The sequence below is a fragment of the Zootoca vivipara genome, chromosome 6 (genome assembly GCF_965207765.1).
Source record: "Zootoca vivipara chromosome 6, rZooViv2.hap1.1, whole genome shotgun sequence".
Lineage (NCBI taxonomy): Eukaryota > Metazoa > Chordata > Lepidosauria > Squamata > Lacertidae > Zootoca > Zootoca vivipara.
Window position 1 is genome coordinate 2835290 of NC_142589.1, and position 23142 is coordinate 2858431.

Genomic DNA, 23142 nt, shown 5'->3' on the forward strand with positions numbered 1-23142 from the left:
TATCTCTGCAGCTGTTCTCAGAAGGCAGTGAAGGGCAGGTTGCTCAAAGCTTTTCTGGGCTTCCCAGTGTAAGAGGTTTGGGATATTATCTGTGTCTGTTGACTGTGTAGGTCTATGATACAGGCAGCACAGTAGGCAGGCCATCTCAGCTCCTAATGGGATCAAGCTTGGGGTCTAGTGGTGGTGGGGGAGCAGAATTCCAGGGACTCTGGGCTAATGGGGAAACCCCACAACTCTTTCCCCTTCTGCTCCAAACACTTGGGAATCTGAGGTACTGTCGGGACTCTGTCTGACTCAGTACTTGGAGAGACCTCCTCAGAAGAAGAGGCTGGCGGCCTCTGCAGTGATCCCTGCTCCACTTCCTGAACTCTGCCTTAATGTCCAATTCTCCACCACCACCTCTGGGTCTCAGGAGTGAAGGCAGCTATAGACATGACAAGACATTCAGAGGTACAAAAAGAACACCTTTTTGGCTGCCAGACAGCTCTCTCCTTGGGGGTCTACTTCAGAGGAGGGACAAGACCCAGCTGCAAACAATGATCCAGCAGAGGACCAGGTGGGGGGGGGGCTATGCACACTCTGTGTACACTGTGCATTTACCGCCTCTAGTGCTTGAAGCTGAGTATACAAGACATGATAAGCGACAATCCATATGTATCCTAGAGTTTCTTGAGAAATACGTTTGATGTGTTTCCCCTCAGACCAGCTTCCAATCAGTTTGAAAACCTAAGCCGAGGTGTGCACATTTGACACAGCCATTGCACATGTGACAGGTGACAGCTTCATTGAAAAGGAGTTTAGGGGGGTTGCAGGTGCAAGGAAACAACCAGGTTCTGTGCATCAGGTGAAGAGCAGCCCTATCAGGTGGTGGAATTAGCATGCTCCTCTTTGCCGGTTTCTTTTTTGAAGGGGGGATTTGTTCTGCCAGAGCGACAGAGTGCCTTAACTCATTTTAATTGTGTAAACCTAAAGTTCTGTTATTTGGATTCCTCCTGCAAAACACTGACGGCCTGACTCCACCCTTGCTCTGTCTTCCCTGGAATATCGTTTCAGGATCTTCCTTACTATAAGTTCCATGATGTAATTTTTGCCAAAGAGGCCAAAATGGACTTTGAATACATGAAGAATTGTGTTAGCTCTAATGAGTTACTTAAATTTCTGATCACAGCAGCACAACTATCCATTGCTCAGATGTCAGGGTTGGGGCATTAAACTTTGGTTCAAAAATTAGAATCATAGAATCATAGAATCATAGAATCATAGAGTTGGAAGAGACCACAAGGGCCATCCAGTCCAACCCCCTGCCAAGCAGGAAACACCATCAAAGCATTCCTGACAGATGGCTGTCAAGCCTCTGCTTAAAGACCTCCAAAGAAGGAGACTCCACCACACTCCTTGGCAGCAAATTCCACTGCCGAACAGCTCTTACTGTCAGGAAGTTCTTCCTAATGTTTAGGTGGAATTTTCTTTCTTGTAGTTTGAATCCGTTGCTCCGTGTCCGCTTCTCTGGAGCAGCAGAAAACAACCTTTCTCCCTCCTCTATATGACATCCTTTTATATATTTGAACATGGTTATCATATCACCCCTTAACCTTCTCTTCTCCAGGCTAAACATACCCAGCTCCCTAAGCCGTTCCTCATAAGGCATCGTTTCCAGGCCTTTGACCATTTTGGTTGCCCTCTTCTGGACACGTTCCAGCTTATCAGTATCCTTCTTGAACTGTGGTGCCCAGAACTGGACACAATACTCCAGGTGAGGTCTGACCAGAGCAGAATACAGTGGTACTATTACTTCCCTTGAACTCATCAAATGGCATTAAAGAGGCAAGAAAATCCTGACACATTTAATGTTGCTTGGCATGATTTACTTATTTATATAAATGTGGTTGTAGGGGGGTTCTGCCCCTTTGCCATCCTGTCTCAAGACACAATGGAGTGTGCCTCTGAGGGTGAAGTCAAACCGTAGGACAGGCACATCCAACAGGTAGATTGTGATCTACCCGTAGATCACTGGACATCTGTGGTAGATCACTGGTAGATCACTGGCTCCCCCCAAAGAAGCCCAAGAACTTTGGCTCCCCTAAAAAAGCTAAACATTTTTTAATAATAATTTTTTCTTACTTTCACAACATACAACCATACAATAACAAACAATAAAACCTTTCCACTCCGCCGAGCTTTCGACCCCCTGCCCTCCCTTTAGCAGGTAATTTATTTCACCTCCAAGAAAAAGAGAAGAAAAAAGCTAAACATTTTAGCCCTGCAGCCCATAAAAAGAACTCAACAACTTTGACCTGAAACCCCCAAAAGGGGGTAGATCACTGCCAGTTTTTAACTCTGTGAGTAGATCGCAGTCTCTTGGGAGTTGGCCACCCCTGCCGTAGGAGAATCACAGTGTCTGGTATGGCTTCAGAGACTGGTAACTCTTAACTGGTGTCTCCTGCATGGTTTTTGCTGCATTAGCAAGCTTGGAAGTGACTTTTTGGGGCACAGGCGAAGGAAGCCTCTCCAGCACCCGGGGCAGACCGCCCTCCGCCCCCCCCTTTGTACACGCCTGAGCACAGGCTTGGGCAGTGTGTATGAAGGTCCTGGGCTATCCAGACAAGGCCTTCATCTCAGCCTCACTGATGTGGTCCAAAGGAAAGCAGAGAAGTACCATTTGGCACCAGCTTGGCTGCAGGAGTTGCCGGAAGGAGGCATAGAAGGCACCACCCAACCGTATTAAGGACTCCACTCTGGATTTGTGTAGGGTTTACCCCAGGCATAGGCAAACTCGGCATAGGAAAACTCGGCCCTCCAGACTACAACTCCCATCACCCCTAGCTACCAGGACCAGTGGTCAGGGATGATGGGAGTTGTACGCCTGGTTTACCCCTTAGCCTTTTCTTCTTCCAAAGATGTCTCACAATGCAGCGGATAGAGATTTTTCCTTGGAGTTTACTCCTGAAGCCTTTCTTATGAATAGGTATAGCTTCAAGGCAGCAGAGGTTTAGGATCAGAGTTTTCCTTCTCCCAGGTGGACTACCTTCCTAATAGCCCCATCTGCCACTCACTTCCCTCTCCAGCGCAGGCTTTCTTGACTGTTTCTTGACCGCTTTCTTGACTGTTGGACCCACTCTTGGGCCTGTCTGCATTCTTTGCATGCAGGGCAAGTCCCTAACTCACTGAGGTTTTGAGACACATCAGCTACCCTCACCTGGTTTCATCAGCTAGTCGGAGCTGTTTCCTGGGGTGTGGCCTTTTCCTAAAATGAACAATATCAAAAGTCAAGTATTTTTATACTGTACTATGATTTTATTTTCACACAAATATGGCTTGTGTAATTGCCTCTGTACTTGGCCAGGCTTTCTTTGTGTTTTGTTGTTACATACTTAGTGCAAAAAGTAATAAATATTAGAAAGAATTCTATAGTTTGTAGCTAATGACATTATACTCACAGTAGTCCAAGTGAAATTAATGTATCTAACCTCGTCAGGTCCATTAACTTCAGTAGGTCTATTATGAGTAGGACTAACTGTGGCTACAACCCTAAGTCCTCAGTGTGGTATATTAAAGTTAAACCCAACCGCAAAAGGGTTGGCTATCTGGGAGAACTAACTTTTCTCCACCCTGTCTGATATGAATTTACTCAGCTTAGATTTCTAAATACACCCACATAATATCTAGCTGCAAATTCTTAGATCGGTCAAGAGATTACCACCTTTGTGTTTGTGGACCAGGCCAAGTTGAAGTGATTGTACACGGTATTTTCTGTTGCCCTTCATGTAGTTCACTGAAGGAGAGATACTTCTGTTCATTTCAGAATTTTCAAAAAAAGGCAGCTGTACTAGCAACAATAAAGATATGAACTACTTCTTGGAGTGAAAACAGTGCCAAGTGTTAAGGGGATTAAAAATATATATAAATTAGTTGGAGAACTTTACAATTTTAATAAGCTTTGATGTTTGGCTGTTCTGAAAATTGATTTGTTCTTGTCAGGAGTATGGGCAGGAGTCAGGCTCTGGGGCCTGTAGTGCTTTGCAGGACCGGGGCCTGCCTCAGCTTGTGCTGGAGAAGCAAGGAGTGGCCACTCAGGTGAGGCCACTTGATAACTCACTGCACCTGGTGGCAAGAGCTGGGAGGAATAAAAGCTCAGCGTTTCCCTTCAGCTCTTTGCCACAGCAACGCGATCCCTGCCTTGTTGCATATGGCCTCCTGTTCCCTGATCCTTTGCCTTGCTCCTTGCTCCTTGGACCTTCACCTTGCTCCTCGACCCTTGGACCTTCGCCTTGCCGACGCCTTGCTCCTCGACCCCCAGACCTTCATCTCCGCCTTGCTCCTTGAACCTCGGGCCCTCGCCTCCGTGACGCCCTGCTTCCCGACCTTCAGTTCCTTGACCCTGCGACTGCCTGCTGCTGGACCCTCAGCCCTGCACCATCCGGACCCTGTTCCTGCTTCCACACCACCATCTTGCCCCCGGTCCTGACGTCCTCAGGCAGGCCTGCTACCTCTCGCCGACCAGACCGTGACAGTTCTTAATTTGAATAAATTGTGGTTTGTTTGTTGGTTGGTTTATAAAACTTCTATACTGCTTTTTAGGACAATCGCCTCACAAAGTGGTAAACAGTCGGGGGGGGGAAGTGTTATTGTATCATGTAGCCCCATTTTATAGCTTCCCTTGCCTAAGAGCTTATGCCTCCCTGCTCACAGAGGAGCCATGCTGGAAGTGGGCTGGCTCACGGGTGGTGTGTGTGTGTGTGTGTCCGTCCGTCCCCGTCCCCGTCCATCCGTCCAGGATAATTTCTGCCTTGTGGATCTTTGAGGGAAATCTTCCAGCCTTTTGCCCTGAGAATTAGGGCCAGCCTCTATTTTCCATGGATGTGATTGACGCAGCAATAGTACAATAGTGGTAGATTTATACTGAACTATCCGCACATAATTCTGCTTTATTGGTTGTTCTGTTACGCTTTCTGAATGTTACTGTATTTCTGCCTTATGGAAGGACTTTCCTGCACAGCAAAAACACGACAAAAAGTACACCAAGCATTTGTGGCATGAAAAGTTACAGTGCTTCATCAGGAAGCTTTTTGGGAAACAAGTCCCTCCCAGAGTATTGAAGGCAGGATCACCCATAGCTGCTCTGGTAACCATGAGTGCGAATCATCATGAGTGGCAAATGAAAAAGACCTCTGGAGGGGCCCCTTATACCCTGCCCAAAGCAATGTGGGCTCTCTCTTTCATTTCCATTTATATTGTCATGGCCATAGGCTGGAAACAATTAAAACCTGACTGCATGAGAGCTCCCGTCACTGTCACTACTTCCCGGTGGGATTCACATATTCAGGTTGTGCAATTAAAGCTGATCTGACGTTTTTACACAACAAACCCACTTCTCCCCCAGCTTAAAAAAAAACAACCCACCCTGGATTTTTTTTTACAACAGGGGAAGTGACAAGAGTATGCCCTGAGAAGTGTGGTGCAACTTCATCTACCATATAAGACGACTGGGCATATAAGAAGACCCCCAACTTTTCCAGTTAAAATATAGAGTTTGGGATATACTTGCCGTATAAGAAATTCGACCTGGCATATAAGATGACCCCTGACTTTTGAAAAGATTTTCCTGGGTTAAAAAGTAGTCTTATAAGCAGGAATATACAGTATCTTCCCTGCAAACCAATCAGAATGAATGCTCAATACATAGCTGACATTGTTTCGTCTCCCAGCAAGCTTTGTGCATATCAATAAGCATGTCTACTGCAAGTGACCTGAATGAATGAGCTGAGCTGAGCAAACAAAAGGAGATTCCTGGTGGGTCGTTGGCCGCCGCCTGCTGCCCTGTGGCCTGCTTGAGCTGCGTGCCAGTCTGACCTGTGGCCACAAGGTTGTGCATTTGCCAGCAACTGTGGTGAAGTAAAGCATCGTTCAGCACCGGAGGAGTGGGGGCAGAGATGTGACGTTGAGGGAGGAGAAATGAAGGCAAGCACGTCCATTTCTCAATCTCTCTCTCTGTGTGTGTTTGTCTGTCTCTCTCTTCACTTCCTTTCTAATGGAACAGAGACCATAGTTCAGCAAAACCAGCCACCTCCATCATATTGCTTATCTTGGGCCAGAGGCTCCAGTCTTCATTTCCATCTCACCTTTCCCTTGTTGAGTCTGTTGTTGTAGGTGAAGGGTTTGTGGGTGGGTGTCTTGACAACAGGACCTGGAGACAGACGGAGAGCAGGATGAATTCTCCCCAGTAGCAAGGACATCCTCACCTGCAACCCACTGTTGTCTCTGCTCACAGATTTCCTAGGCCAGAAATGATCATTAAGCTTCTTTGACTGGATCCACATATCTCAGCAATGTCCATGCTGGCTGCCAGGGTTTCAAATAGGGTGCATTCCGGACCCAACCTGGAGACGCCATAGATTGAACCCTGGGACTTAGAAGAAGAGCCTGATGGATCCACTCCAGGATTCTGATCTCACAGTGGCCAACCATTTCCCCCATTGGGAAGCCCACAAGCAAATTCACGCACACTCTCCTCCTGTAATTCTGTAGACATAGGCATAATACTTCCAACACTTGAGATCGTACATAGCCGTCATTGTTGGTAGGCATTGAAGCCTTAGCCTCCATTAATCTGTTTCATCCCTTTTTAAAGCCATCCAAGTTGGTGACCATCTTTACATTAGCTATGTTCAGTGTGAAGAAGTATTTGCTGTGCTGTGCTAAATGTATTTGATACCAGTTTATTGTATCAGCTTCATTGTGCTTCATTGAGCTGCCATTTTCCAGATAAAATTTCTGTTACCAAAAGTTACAATAAAATCTACCAGCATGGTGAAATTCCATCTTAAAATCTGGGCAATATTGGGCAGGGAGCCTTGGGAAATCTTAAAAGGGCAGCTGTGGTGCCAAAGAAGAAGATCTTAAGGCAGACTGAGGGGGGCATGGAGAGCTCGCTGCTCTCCTGGGCCAAGGCTGACCCTCTGCGTGGTGTAGTGGTTAAGAGTGGTAGACTCGTAATCTGGGGAACCGGGTTCGTGTCTCCACTCCTCCACATGGAGCTGCTGGGTGACCTTGGGCTAGTCACACTTCTCTGAAGTCTCTCAGCCCCACCCACCTCACAGGGTGTCTGTTGTGGGGGAGGAGGGGAAAGGAGATTGTTAGCCGCTTTGAGACTTCTTCGGGTAATGATAAAGCGGGATATCAAATCCAAACTCTTCTCTTCCTCTTCTTCTTCTTCTGTGGCTGGCCATGTGGGGCCAATTCAGACTCTGGTGAGGGACCCTGTCATGGGGCATGCTCCCTCAAAAAAGCACGCCCAGGGCCCAAAGCCCCCCATGCTATGCCACTGCTGTGGGCGGAGCTTGCCAGAAATGGGCAGTTCATGCCAAGGGAGAACCTGCTGGAATCAGACAGATTTTAATAGATTTTAAGGACCCTGGTATCCATTATCTGTCAAAATGCAAACATCCTTCCACACTGCCCAACAGCATCTGCCTGATGAGGCTACCTCATGCTGCCTCCTAATAAACCCAGCCCTGCCTATCACTCATTATTATCAAAGGACCTTACGGTGGGTTCCTCTTGGGCAGGCATCCCCAAACTTCGGCCCTCCAGATGTTTTGGACTACAATTCCCATCTTCCCCGACCACTGGTCCTGTTAGCTAGGGATCATGGGAGTTGTAGGCCAAAACATCTGGAGGGCCGCAGTTTGGGGATGCCTGCTCTTGGGCTTTGATCCAAGCAAGGAGGGCTTTTTTGCAGGGTGGGTGGTGGGTGGGGGTCTAGCAGGCAGGTCACCCAGCAAGCTATTAGGTGCCATCCATTACACTGACTGGCCAGTGGCTCCTAATGCACCACGTATTGGAAAGAATTCAGGTCTAAAGCTTTTATCCATTTAAGCATCTTTAATATTTTACATTGAGAGAAATAAGGATCAATGTCTTGTTTATAGAGCAGCATTTATGCAGAAACTAGTCAAGCCTTTTTCTGCTACTCCTTTCCCAGCCAAAGTGCAGTTCTCAAGAGGAAAGAAACAAATGGGAGAGGCAAAAAGGAATGAGATTTTCAAATCAAAGTTTATTTGCATAGCCGACAGGCCATAGCATCAAAGAATACAAATAAAACAAGTAAAAACACTAGGTAAAAAGGCCAATCAGATAAGCAGACATACAAATACACAAATAGAACCAGACAGGAACCCTAAATAGGCAGAATAATCATTTGAATAGTGGCCCTCGATCTCATTGCCCTCTCAAAGTCTGACAGCCTTTTCTATATCTTTATATTCTGCTCTGATAAAAGGAAAGTCAATTTGGCCACAAGTGAGAGGCCTGAGATGGTAAGTAGGGGTGATAAGATACCGTGTTTCTCCAAAAATAAGACACCGTCTTATATTTATTTTTCCTAAAAACAACAACACTATGGCTTATTTTCAGGGGGGGGTCTTATTTTTTCCCTCCTCCTCCTCCTGCCGTGGGCGGCATTGCTGCTGTGCCTATCACTATGTCTTATTTTCGGGGTATGGCTTATATTCCTTGAATGCTTAAAAATCCTGCTATGGCTTATTTTATGGGTATGTCTTAAAATATGAGAAACAGGATACTCTCATCAAATATAAAAATATAAGCCCTAAATAAAAAGGCTAATCAAGTAGGCAGAATTATCATTCAGATTGTGGCCCTTAGTCTCTCTCAATGAATCTGGGAACCTTCTCTGTTGTCTGGATATTCTGGTCAGATAAAATGAAAAACAATGTGGCCGCTGGTGAACGACCTGGAGTGGTAAGAAGGAGTGGGGTGATAATCTCATTCCTCAGGTCTTTGTAAAGGGAGCAGGCCAGAAGAACATGTGACACTATCTCCAAGTTACCATCTCCACAGGGGCAGAGTCAATTCTCTATTGGGATTTTTTGATATCGGCCTTCAAGCACAGCAGAAGGTAACACATCCAATCTTGCCAACGTAAAGGAACGTCTATATTTCGGAATAGTTGGATTATACAGATATGATGTCCAGGCATCAAAGTGCGAAGGGGGGCAGATACGCTAACCATGCACAGAATTTCTTTGTTGTGGCCAAATCGTTTTGTAGCTCAATGTCCTTCAGACACTGATCTATTTAACTTTTTGCTTTAGAGAGGCCCATCGTTAATAGATGCTGTGCATGAAGACCACATGAAAGAAGTTTGTGGTGCACAGTTTTAAGCCACACACTTTTATGGGCATCCCGTATTACTAAGGGCAGTAGCCCAGATGGATTTAAGTTTAGACAGAGCCAATAATTAAGAGTTCTTTGCCAGATCCGTGTTTCCACGGATGGGAGACTGGCCTCAAGACGTAGTGCTGCGTTTGGTACACATGGAGGGGCGGCAAATATTTGTCTTAAAAATTTGGATTGGACCATTTCAAGGAAACTACAATGCATCCCCGTCCAGATTTGGGCCCCATATACAGTAGTAGCTGCGCCAAGGGTTTTGCTTGAAAAACTTCTATGGCTGCTGGGATGTACTTGCCACCCTTTGTATAAAAAAAGCGGGACAATATCTTGGCGCTTTGAGATGCTTTTTCTCTGGCACATTTTTGGTGTGCGACCCATGACCCCGTTGACTGAAAGACAATGCCCAGATATTTGAAGGCTTTAACCTGTTCAATTGGCTGGTTATCCATTCTCCAGCTATGTGGCCTGTGTTTCCTTGCGAAAACCATAACTTTAGTTTTCTGGTAGTTAACCACCAACTGCTCTCTCCTGCAGTATGCTGAAAATTCTCCTAGCAACCTTTTTAGGCCTATTTTTGTTCGTGATAGGAGAACCACGTCATCCGCATATAGGAGCGCTGAGATTAGTTTTGCAGCCAAATTGGGGGCATGAAATTCTGGGGATGTCAGACATTTAATCAAGTCGTTGATATATAGGTTAAATAAGGCCGGGGCTAGAATGCAGCCTTGCTTAACCCCTTTAGTGACTGGAATTGGGCCAATGAGTTGCCCATTAACGGCGGATCTTACATACAGCTTGGTTGTTGTTGTTGTTTAGTCGTTTAGTTGTGTCCGACTCTTCATGACCCCATGGACCAGAGCACACCAGGCACTCCTGTCTTCCACTGCCTCCCGCAGTTTGGTCAAACTCATGTTCGTAGCTTCGAGAACACTGTCCAACCATCTCGTCCTCTGCCGTCCCCTTCTCCTAGTGCCCTCAATCTTTCCCAACATCAGGGTCTTTTCCAAGGATTCTTCTCTTCTCATGAGGTGGCCAAAGTATTGGAGCCTCAGCTTCACTATCTGTCCTTCAGTGAGCACTCAGGGCTGATTTCCTTCAGAATGGATAGGTTTGATCTTCTTGCAGTCCATGAGACTCTCAAGAGTCTCCTCCAGCACCATAATTCAAAAACATCAATCCTTTGGTGATCAGCCTTCTTTAAGGTCCAGCTCTCACTTCCATACATCACTACTGGGAAAACCATACCTTTAACTATATGGAGCTTTGTCGGCAAGGTGATGTCTCTGCTTTTTAAGATGCTGCCTAGGTTTGTCACTGCTTTTCTCCCAAGAAGCAGGCATCTTTTGATTTCGTGACTGCTGTCACCATCTGCAGTGATCATGGAATCCAATAAAGTAAAATCTCTCACTGCCTCCATTTCTTCCCCTTCTATTTGCCAGGAGGTGATGGGACCAGTGGCCATGATTTTGGTTTTTTTGATGTTGAGCTTCAGACCATATTTTGCGCTCTCCTCTTTCACCCTCATTAAAAGGTTCTTTAATTCCTCCTCATTTTCTGCCATCAAGGTTGTGTCATCAGCATATCTGAGGTTGTTTATATTTCTTCCGGCAATCTTAATTCCGGCTTGGGGTTCATCCAGTCCAGCCTTTCGCATGATGAATTCTGCATATAAGTTAAATAAGTAGGGAGACAATATACAACCTTGTCGTACTCCTTTCCCAATTTTGAACCAATCAGTTGTTCCATATCCAGTTCTAACTGTAGCTTCTTGTCCCACATAGAGATTTCTCAGGAGACAGATGAGGTGATCAGGCACTCCCATTTCTTTAAGAACTTGCCATAGTTTGCTGTGGTCGACACAGTCAAATGCTTCTGCATAGTCAATGAAGCAATGAAGTAGATTTTTTCTGGAACTCTCTAGCTTTCTCCATAATCCAGCGCATATTTGCAATTTGGAAGACATAGATTTATTAATTTTGAAATCCATGCACTACTTTTCCTAAAAATAGTCCAAAAATGCTGACATCAACAATAAAGCAACAAAAAGTTTAAAAATTCAATGCACACCATATATTTAAAACACACCCCACAAAAATCCTGAGAACTGTAGTTTACTCCTCGCAAAGCTACAATTCCCAACACCCTTAGCAAACTACAGTTCCCAGGATTGTGTGTGTGGGGGGGTGTATGCTGAGGTGTAGGCAGCCTGAACTTGATTACTAAGAACACCTTCACCCAACTTTGTCCCAAACTAACTAACCTCAGGGATAGTCAAAACATGTAAGAAGGCCTCTGGTGGTGATCTTAAGAAGTGGGTGGGTTCACATGGGAAAAGAGAGCCTTTCTGATAACCCGGCCTTAAACCCCTGACAACCAGATTTTTCAGCCTGGTGCCCTCCAGGTGTTTTGAACTACAACTCCATCAGATGCAGCCATGCTTGCTGGGGCTGATGCATATCATGGTCCAAAATGTCTAGAGAGCACCAGGATAGGGAAGGCTAGTCCTAGTTTTTCGAGAGCTGGAGTGGAACCATTTTTAGAGTTGCCAGTAAAACAGGATGTGATCTAATCTAAGAGTTTTGCCCACTGATCTCTGCTGATGTTGCAAAGGATCCTGGGATTGTGCACTGCAACCTCTTGGGTGGCCAAATGTCTATCTTGGACCAATCCTTTTTAGGACAGTCAGATAATAAGCAGAAACTGTACAGTGCAGTATAGTATAGTAAAGTGTATGATTTATAAAGAAGGACATTTGCAAAACATTTTTTAAAGACCCTTTCACAGTATGAGTATTTGTGTACAGTAAATGCTTTGGGAGGTTTGTAAGAATATAGTTCCTTCAGTAGCTGCTGCCTTATGTCAGGTCAGGCTGTTGGTCTATCTAGTCTGGTATTTCTTGACAGCAGCTCCCCAAAGTCTGTGCTGTCTTCATCTTCCCGATCCTTTTGGTGAGTTGGTTGTACCTTCTTCGTGAGGAGCAGGTGCTCTGAACTATAGCCCCTCTCCTCTCTTGCCTTCCCAGCCAGCATGAGACGTAAAGGACATGAATACAGTGGTACCTCGGGTTAAGAACTTAATTCGTTCTGGAGGTCCGTTCTTAATCTGAAACTGTTCTTAACCTGAGACACCACTTGAGCTAATGGGGCCTCCCGCTGCTGCTGCGCCGCCTTTGCACGATTTCTGTTCTCATCCTGAAGCAAAGTTCTTAACCCGAGGTACTATTTCTGGGTTAGCGGAGTCTGTAACCTGAAGCGTCTGTAACCCGAGGTACCACTGTACTTTATTTTGTGCTGTAATGCTATCCTGTGGAACTACCTGTCACATGATTTCATAATTCCTGCTTTTGTGGAAGGATTTTTTAAATTTTATTTTTTATTTATTTTTGGAGGAGGGGGGTTAAATGAGTTGGGTTTATGGTGTCTGTTCAGCAAATTGCTCTTCTGCATTGTGATTTGTCCCATCACAGAGGTTAGGAACAAGCTTACCTTCCACTCAGTCATTCAGCACTTAAAATGAATAATTAAAAAACCACTGCAACATAGAAATAGATAAGGGGCACAAACCTTCTAAGCCACAAGACATAAATCAAAGTTCCCTATTCTTCCTGGCATGAATAATTGAGTTTTTTTACACCTTTCCTTGTGAGCAGTGAAAGCAGGATGCTTAAATGAGGGTGGGGAGGGGTGGATCTGTCAAACTGATGCTTAAGTACAATCTGGCATTTTTGCTGAGGTGTTTGTGCCACCTATTTTCATTTTAAAATAAAATAAAAATAACGTCTTAATATGTTTGAAATGGGGGCAAGGTTCAACCCTCCACAATTTTTGAGCAACTAAAGTTACAGTCCTTTAGTGCACTAATTGAGAATAAATCCCATTAAACGCAATGGACTTACTTCTCAATGGACATACCACGTCTGAGTAGATGTATAGGATTGCTGTGTAACTCAGAGGTTCACAAACTGGTCTGCAGACCACCTTTGGTCCATGAGCTTCATTCATGTGGTCCACAGCATGTCTGAAAATTGTGATTGAAGGCAGGAGACGGCACTTCCATCATGTTAAAGATTCGTGTTCATTATTAATTGTATTTATATTGCATTTTTTATTTCTTACATTGCATTTTATTATATTACAAATTGAATTATATGGGAAAGAAAAGAAGCAATTAAAAATTAGACAGCATCTAGCACAGTGCATTACAAATGTCGAAGAGACACAAAAATCATTAAGTGATCCTCCAGGACCTTCAGCCGTTTTCAGATGGTTCATTGGAACCATTGCTGTAAAATGTATGTGATTCAGCAAACAGGAGGAGGAGCTGTATTCTGTGCACTAAAATTTACCAAGAGAAAGGGGGACAATTACAGAAAGAAAGGAGAATTCTGAAAGATCCACAAAGCAGTCTATGAAAATCCATGTTGAATCAAAAGACTTCCACAGGGGCAAATGAGGCAGGGGTCTGTCTACACATGCCGCAGGGTTAAGTGATGGGATGCTGAGATGATAGAATTGCTGGAGAAACATAAGCAGAACTTCCTGCAAATAGCCAGCACAGGAGGCAAAGGGTGAGGCTAGAACCTTTATCACTTATGGTCTGTTTGTAGGGAGTTGCTAGAGTTTTGCATGGAGGAACATTCCAAAGCAATCTATCTCCCCCACCTGTTTTTTGAGGTGGCCCTGTCTATTTTTCTGTCTCTTTATTTCACTGCATCAATTGATTGTGGTCTGCTCTGGGCATGCAGCAGTGTGAGGTGATAGAATCCTGAAGCAGTAGAAGGTGTTGTTTTAATGCATGCCCCATCTAAAAATAAGACCTCCCTGCGAGCGAAATGCTCACATATAGAATCATAGAATTGGAGAACTGGAGAGTTGGAAGGGACTCCAAGGTTTACCCAATCCTACCCCCTGCAATGCAGAAATCACAGCTGGCCATGACAGATGGCCATCCATCCTCTGCTTCTAAACCTCCAAGGAAGGAGAGTCCACCGCCTCCCGAGGGCAGTGCCGTAGCTTAGGAGGGGGTGAAGCTATCCCAGTCTTTTGCCCTGGGTGAATCCTCCAGAATGGCACCACTGAGGCTCACAAATGCATGTGGGGGTGGGGAGTGCCAAACTGGGTCTTTGTCCCAGGTGAAATAAAGCCTAGTTTTGCCCCTGCCCAATGGAGTCGGTTCCACTGTCAAACAGCTCTTACTGTCAGAAAGTTATTCCTGATGTTAAATCAGAATCTCATTCCTCGTCATTTGAATCCATTGGTTTGGGCCCTACCCTCTGGAGGAGAGGAAACAAGCTTGCTCCAACTTCCATGTGACTGCCATTTAGATATTTGAAGATGGCCATCACATCACCTCTCAGTCTTCTCTTCTCCAGGCTAAACATGCACTGTTCCCCATTAGGCTTGGCTTCCAGATTCTTGATCATCTATGTTGTCCTCCTCTGCACACATTCTAGCTTGTCAATATCCTTCTTCAACTGTGGCATACAGAACTGGGCACAGGACTCCAGGTGGGGCATGACCAAGGTAGACTAGAGTGGCACTATTCCTTCCCTTGATGTGGACACTAGACTTCCGTTGATCGGGGAGAAATTTTCTAGATCGAGCAACTTCCTGCAATGACTGTTCTTACGGGGATTAGTTTTTAAATAAAGGGGGAGCATTAACAATGTTCTAAAGTAGTACAATTCATCCTGCAACTCAGAATACTACTGCAGTCCACTGATGTCTGCATGCACTCAAAGGCACTTTGTCTTTATACTTTTTGGGGGTAGGATGGAAAAGTACTTTTTCTCCACATGCTCAAAAACATATTGCCTTCCAGTCTCCTTTTTCTCTTAAAACTGAAGCCAAAATGTTCCCTTCAGGGAAAGGCTCATTGCACATGGTCAGGGTCACTCATGCCCCATACATACCATGGGTTTAATGTGGATTGTGACCCCCTTTTGCCTCCTTTAATTCCCCCTTAGCCATGTGGGATTCTCCACCTACTACTGTCCCACACTTTCTCTTCCCTGAATCCAAAGACTCCCGGTGTTAGAAAATCCAAATAGGAGAACTGCATTGATTGCATAGGAAATCTCTGGATTTAGGGATAAGAAAGTGTGGAGCAGCTATTAAGCCAAGGTATGGATGGGCCCATAACTCTTAGGGGCTGGAACATTTGAAAGGAAACGGTATTGTATTGTTTTATTTTGGTGCACCACTCTGGAGGTCTTTTCAGCCAAAAAAGCAGCATAAAAAACAAGACTTGTAGCTTAACATATCACATAGTAACATAACAGTGCCAGAGAGTGCCAGCTGTTAGCTTACCAGCGGGGCTGCCTCCTTCTCTGCTCTTGCAAACACTGAGAGTTTGAAAGAGAGAAGCAGCAGCAGCAGCAGCAAACTGTCCAAAACAAACCACTAGTTTGTGTAAAAACATCACTAATGCTTCTGCTGATCAGCTTGCTCCTTGGAGATGAGGCTGGACCACAGCTTTGTCGTCATGGTGATCCTTCTCTCCTGCATCCTGGACTTCCCTGCCAGATGAGCCCGGAGAGAGAGACTCCCAGCCCTCCTCCTCCCTCCTCAGGGTGGGGGCTGATATTTTATAGCTGCCCTTGCAGCCAATGGCATTGCAGACAGCTGAGATGCCAGCAGCCTGGGAATGCTCTCCTCTCCATCAAGGGTGCATTGCAGGGCGTGGGGGATGCCCCTCAGAAACTCTGGCTGACCCCTGCCGCCTGTGCTGGACGGAGCATGTGCCCGCTTCCTTAACTGGCCGAGATCAGGAGACTTCACAACAATGACATTCTCTGCCTCTGAGAAGAAGCAGCCAGAATCACACCGGGAACTTGCTGCAGCAGCTGCCGGGGAACTTTTGCCCTCCAAGTTTTGAAACTTTTAGAGGCTTGGTTTTTTCCTTCATGATCCAAAGCAGCGACAAGCCCCTCTTGGGTGCCGGCCGTCACCCCCACCACCTTACCTCTCCCCCGTCCCTCCCCCTCCTCCTCGTTCACATTCCCCCTGCCCTGCACCATCCCAATGGGGCGAGCCTGAAGGAGGCTTTTGCCCATCCTCACCCCTGCCAACCGGAGGACTGGAAGATGTGAACCTGCAGAGGGAAGGAAGGACCTGCTCTGCTCTGCTCTGCTGCAGACAGACTGCTCCGGCTCCTGATCACTCTGGTTCCCAAGAGAGCTAAGCTGGCCCTGCGGGGTGCGAGTCGCATGCCCCCAGAGCTGTGCTGCCCATCGTGGGACGCTGGCTGGCAATGGCGATCCAGGGGATGGAACTTTGCGCCATGGCGGTGGTCATTATCCTCTTCATCGCAGTCCTCAAACAGTTCGGGATCCTGGAGCCCATGTCTATGGAAGGTAACGAGAGCATGTGCCCTTGGTGTCCCCTTTCACGGCAACCCAAGACCCTCTCTGTCGACCCAGTTGCCTCCCCACAACCCAGTCTTCCTTGATCCCTGACCAAACAGCCCACTGGTGAATGTAAAATGCTTAGTTTTTGTAAGCAAGGGGGTCTGTAACAATTAGAGAATCTGCTCTCTCCATCTCTTCTCTTTCTTTCTTTCTGCCTGGCTGCCATTCTGATGGAACTGGACATAAACCTTGGAACCTTGGAGTTCTGGTGACTCTCTGTGATTTGGTGTCATTTCTTTGCCCCCAAATAACTCCTCTTCCTTTGCTGGTTTCTATATGATGTTGTAGGAAGCTATTTTCTCTCCCCCCCCCCCTTGTAAAACTTGTTAGTTCCAGTGGGGCTTTCAGCTGGGGGAAGAGACGGATAAATCTACTAGCAAAAACTCTCAGCTGCCCTATCCTCCTTTCCAAGTGGCTGAAGAATGAATTTTTCCCAGGATCATCTCCCCTCCCCCATTTCTAGAGAGGACCAAACACCAATACTTTTTTTTTTAAGAACCAGCCATGGCTTTGCATGTGAGGTGGAAGCTTTTGAGCCCCACAGAGTACTTATTTGGGCTGAATGTCAAAATAAGGAAAATAAAGGACAGGGCGGGGGGGGGGGAGGTTGATGGGCCTTGAGATGGTAATGGTGAAAACATATGCAGACCAGTTAGACTGGGACCTGAGCATGCAGAGAAGGAGAAGCAGTAGTAGGCTGGCTGGAGGCATGAAGGCACCTGATGCTGCAGCATCCTTGAGGGAGTTAAGCAGGTCAGTCTCTAGTCTGTGCCTGGAGGGGAGACCCTCTCCCCGGGGGTCCCTGCATATGCCTCGTTGTATAGGAAAGGCAGGATTTGAATGAAACAAACCATAGTATACATACATGTAGACCCTACTGTGAAATGCCCCTTGGGATGCCACATTCCTCATTCCCCTTTTTGTCCATGGAGGGTGCTTTTTGATTCTGGAAAAGGCGGAGGCTATAGGACTGGAGCTCAAGAACAGAGGAGCAAGCCAATGGTCCCAGTTCAGTCCTCAGCTTCTCCAAGCAGCAGCCTTGGAGAAGAGTCCTGCCTGAAACCCTTGAAAGATACTGCCCATCATTCTAGCTCAGGGCTGGGGAACCTGAGGCACTCCAGAAGTTGTGGGACTTCAACCCTCTTCAGCCCCAGGCAGCGTGGAACAATGGTTGGGGGTGGTGGTAAAACTTACAGAAGGTCACGCTGAACACCTGAGGGCACCAGGGTTGGCGAAGGCTAAGCTCAATGGGCCAGTGATTTGACTTGGTATAAGGCAGCTTCCTGTGCTCTTGCTCTCCCCGCCCTCCTGGTGTCTCTCAAAGCATAGCTAAGCTCCAGACGACTAAAAGCCCTAAAAGAGACAGGGGAGAGGGACCCTCCTTGGGAATCTTCCCTGCTTAGACCAGCTGGGGGGAAATTGGCTTGTCAGCCATGACCGAAGTGTTGAGATGTGAGTTGACTTTGCCCCCTTACCTATCTGCATGGGGGAAAGGGTTGCTCCACCAGAACCAAATCTACCCACTTCACTGCAAAGCTTTGTCGTGGGGCTTGAATGTGACCCTGTAGCTGGATCAGGCCAATAGCCCACCCAGTCAAGCACTCTGTTTCCCACAATTACCAAAAAGCGTGTCTCTGGAAAGACTGTAAGCAGGACACGAGGGCAACACCCTGCTCTTGATTCTCACCAACTAGCATTCAGAAGAATATGGCCTCCAACCCTGGAGATGACATCTTGCTTTCAGTCAGGAGCCAGCTCCTGGGGGCCAGGGTCCCTTCACACACACATCCCTAAAATATCTGAGACTTAATGGGCATTGCCATTCAAATGGGATGTGTGATCAATTATGCAGCCCAGAATAAGTAAGGAGGTAGTACAAGAATACTTGGCTAGTTTAGATGTATTCAAGTCTCCAGGGCCAGATGAACTACATCCAAGAGTATTAAAAGAACTGGCAGAGGTGATTTCAGAACCAATGGCAATAATCTTTGAAAATTCCTGGAGAACAGGCGAAGTTCCAGCAGACTGGAGGAGGGCAAATGTTGTCCCTATTTTCAAAAAGGGGGAAAGAGAGGACCCAAACAATTACCGCCCAGTCAGCCTGACATCAATACCAGGAAAGATTCTAGAGCAGATCATTAAGCAAACAGTCTGTGAGCACCTAGAAAGAAACTCTGTGATCACTAAAAGTCAGCATGGGTTCCTGAAAAATAAGTCATGTCAGACTAATCTGATCTCATTTTTTGACAGAATTACAAGCCTGGTAGATGAAGGGAACGCTGTGGATGTAGCCTATCTTGATTTCAGCAAGGCCTTTGACAAGGTGCCCCATGATATTCTTGTAAAGAAGCTGGTAAAATGTGGGCTAGACAATGCTACCATTCAGTGGATTTGTAACTGGCTTACTGACCGAACCCAAAGGGTGCTCATCAATGGCTCCTCCTCATCCTGGAGAGTAGTGACTAGTGGGGTGCCACAGGGTTCTGTCTTGGGCCCAGTCTTGTTCAACATCTTTATCAATGACTTGGATGATGGGCTTGAGGGCATCCTGAGCAAGTTTGCAGATGACACCAAATTGGGAGGGGTGGCTAACACCCCAGAGGACAGGATCACACTTCAGAATGACCTTAACAGATTAGACAACTGGGCCAAAGCAAACAAGATGAATTTTAACAAGGAGAAATGTAAAGTACTACACTTGGGCAAAAAAAAATGAAAGGCACAAATACAGGATGGGAGACACCTGGCTTGAGAGCAGTACATGTGAAAAGGATCTAGGAGTCTTGGTAGACCACAAACTTGACATGAGTCAGCAGTGTGATGCAGCAGCTAAAAAAGCCAATGCAATTCTGGGCTGCATCAATAGGAGTATAGCATCTAGATCAAGGGAAGTAATAGTACCACTGTATTCTGCTCTGGTCAGACCTCACCTGGAGTACTGTGTCCAGTTCTGGGCACCACAGTTCAAGAAGGATACTGATAAGCTGGAACGTGTCCAGAAGAGGGCAACCAAAATGGTCAAAGGCCTGGAAACGATGCCTTATGAGGAACGGCTTAGGGAGCTGGGTATGTTTAGCCTGGAGAAGAGAAGGTTAAGGGGTGATATGATAACCATGTTCAAATATATAAAAGGATGTCATATAGAGGAGGGAGAAAGGTTGTTTTCTGCTGCTCCAGAGAAGCGGACACGGAGCAACGGATTCAAACTACAAGAAAGAAAATTCCACCTAAACATTAGGAAGAACTTCCTGACAGTAAGAGCTGTTCGGCAGTGGAATTTGCTGCCAAGGAGTGTGGTGGAGTCTCCTTCTTTGGAGGTCTTTAAGCAGAGGCTTGACAGCCATCTGTCAGGAATGCTTTGATGGTGTTTCCTGCTTGGCAGGGGGTTGGACTGGATGGCCCTTGTGGTCTCTTCCAACTCTATGATTCTATGATTCTATGATTCTATGATTCTATGATTCTATGCTAGGCACCCCCCACTCCCATATTTTATTCAGGTTAGCATCCTTGCCATTAAAGGCCTTCTCCTCCATGTGCCAATATGGTGGAAAGTTATAGCATAATGTGCCAGAGCACATTGTATGACCCTTTGAATGGGGATAGAAAATGGTTTTGAAGGGAGCTGGAAGTGGTTTATGCAAAATTCTATACTTCCCAGTGTCTATAATAATCTTTTAACCCCCTGTGGCAAGTGTGGCAAGTTTCTGAAAACCCTGCCAATCTGGTTCAGCATTGAGGAAAGTTGAATCAAATGGGCAGTCACCCCTCTTTTAAACCTGCTTCAGCATTCTGAAAAACTATTCCCTGTTTCCCACCTTTATAACCTGATGAGAAAAAGCTCAAACCAGATTTGCCTCCACCAGTGTCTCTCCACTTGAGCACAGCTGTGGGCAAATGGCCCCTCTTCTTCAGCTCAGCCTGAACTCACATGCTTCAAGTGTGTTATCTCCCAAACTGGGCCACAGCAAATAGAGAATTTATGGCCTAGTGACCCAAGAATGGAACATTCATGTGCTTTCTATGACCCTTGAGAGGAAAAACCTTTCAGAAAATAGTTAGAACCCTTGCTTTTAAGGAAGGTATTTGTTTTTTAATCTCTTTTTTGCTGCCTTTCTGAATATTTGTTTCATGGCTGCGGTTTCCATGTTCAATCAGGTGCCAAGGGCTGGCCTGGTTGGGCGTCTGCTGTGGCTCCACATGGCAACAGGGGGCCCACTCACTGGCCCAAAGCCCCCTGGACCTGCTCTCCTCTAAACTATAGCAACCTGCTTACTTGTTTCCCCACCTCTGGCTCTGGCCCAGACAATGGTGGTGGCAAGGAGGACCAGTCGCTGCCACTGCCTGTTTGCTCCTTGGCTCTCTGCCTGGCAAGCAAGCACATAGCAGCAAGGATGCAGGAGAAAGGCTGGTAATCATGGCAGTGAGATTCCCTGAAGGAGGGAGGCCCATGGAGGCAACATGATCCAAGGTCCACCAAAACCTAGAGCCAACATTGCAAAGGATGCTTTATTTAAATTATTAAGTGCCAGGGGGATTGCTCTTGTTGGCTACCTTTATTTACAGTGGTACCTCCGGTTGCGGACGGGATCCGTTCCAGAGCTCCGGTCAGATCCTGAGATTTCTGCAACCGGAGGTGCCTGTTCTGCGCATGCACGCGGCACAATAGAGCGCTTCTACTTCCGGGTTTGTCGCTTTCACAACCCGAAGTTTATGTTACCCAAGGGGAACATAAGTCGAGGTTCTACTGTATTTAATTTTTAAATTTATATACCCCCATCATCCATAGATCTCAGGGTGGTCCACAACATAAAAATACAAAATAAAAAATAGATAAAAAAGAACAAAACAACAACAACACACAGACCAATAACTCACCCGTTGAGCAATCCAGATGAAAGGTGGAATATAAACATTTAAAATCAAAAATAATTAAAATTGGCTTCAGAATTGAGTCTTATGTGATTTGTTCAGGTAGTTTGGGTACCGTATGATGGTCACTGCAGACAAAGGGCTGCAGAGACAGGTGGGAGTCATAGTCCAAAATACAGTGGTACCTTGGTTCTCAAACTTAATCTGTTCCGGGAGTCCGTTTGACTACTGGAACAGTTTGCAAACCAAGGTGCGGCTTCCGATTGGCTGCAGGAGCTTCCTGCATTCAATCGGAAGCCACGTCGGACGTTCGGCTTCTGAAAAACGTTCACAAACCAGAACACTCACTTTGGGGTTTGTGGCATTCGGGAGCCAATTTGTTTGACAACTAAGCCATTTGACAACCAAGGTACCACTGTATATGGAGAATCCCAGGTTGTGGGAGAGCGGTTTAGTGACTGCAGGCCTGTAGGAGACAATAATTCATATGGCTTTTGGAGAGTTAGCATAAGAAGAGCCTGGCTGCTGGTTCAGGCCAAAGGGGGCTCATCTAGTCCAGTGAGAGTCATGCGAGCAAGACACAGGCGGAGCAGGAGGACTCTCCCTGCTTGTGATTCCCAGAAACTGGCATTCAAAATGCTTCAGCAACATTAGAATCATAGAATCCTAGAGTTGGAAGAGACCCCAAGGGCCATCCAGTCCAACCCCCTGCCAAGCAGGAAACACCATCAAAGCATTCCTGGCAGATGGCTGTCAAGCCTCTGCTTAAAGACCTCCAAAGAAGGAGACTCCAGATCTCAACTGGGTAGTTTATAAAGGGTGCTAGGAATTGTAGCTCTGTGAGGAGGAAACTACAGAATTCTTTGGGAAACGTTATGTGCTTTAAATGTGCATTGAATGTGCCTTAAATGCATGATATGGCTATCCCAGGACTCACAAGATTCCTTACAACACCTCTGTTGGTTGATAATAATAATAATAATAATAATAATAATAATAATAATAATAATAATAATAATAATAATATATTATTTATACCCCGCCCATCTGGCCGGGTTCCCCCAGCCACTCTGGGCGGCTTCCAAAAAAACAGAAATTCTAAAATACAGAAATCCAATAATACAGTAGAACCTTGGGTTGCGAAAGTGGCAAACCCGGAAGTATTCTTCCAGGTTTTGTCGCTCGTGCATGCGCAGAACAGGCACCTCCGGTTGTAGAAACTTTGGGATCAGACCAGAGTTCCGAAACAGATCCCATCTGCAACCAGAGATATCACTGTATAATAATAATAATAATAATAATAATAATAATAATAATAATAATTTATTATTTATACCCCACCCATCTGGCTGGGTTTTCCCAGCCACTCTGGGCAGTTCCCAACAGAATATTAATAATAATAAAGTGATAAAACATCAAATATTAAAAACTTTCCTAAACAGGGCTGCCTTCAGATGTCTTCTAAAAGTCAGATAGTTTTTTATTTCCTTGACATCTGATGGGAAGGCATTCCACCGAGAATGTCCTCTGCCTGGTTCTCTGTAAGCTACGTAGTAAAATGCAGGCTAGACAATGCTACCATTCAATGGATTTGTAACTGGCTGACTGATCGAACCCAAAGGGTGCTCATCAATGGCTCCTCTTCATCCTGGAGAGAAGTGACTAGTGGGGTG

The 23142-nt window shown here is 45.9% G+C and overlaps 1 protein-coding gene across 5 annotated transcripts in view; it reads left to right on the top strand.

Moving 5' to 3' along the window:
* The window catches only part of KCNIP3 (potassium voltage-gated channel interacting protein 3), a 120920-nt gene that overhangs the window by 64146 nt on the left and 33632 nt on the right, over positions 1 to 23142 (top strand). The window contains exon 1 of one of the 5 annotated variants that reach the window (XM_035120096.3): positions 16385 to 16546. The exons of the other annotated variants lie outside the window; for them this stretch is intronic. Coding sequence (XP_034975987.1) covers positions 16444 to 16546 — 103 coding nt within the window. The 5' untranslated portion in view covers positions 16385 to 16443. Of the gene's footprint in view, positions 1 to 16384; positions 16547 to 23142 lie in introns of those variants that run through there. 5 annotated transcript variants of the gene reach the window in all.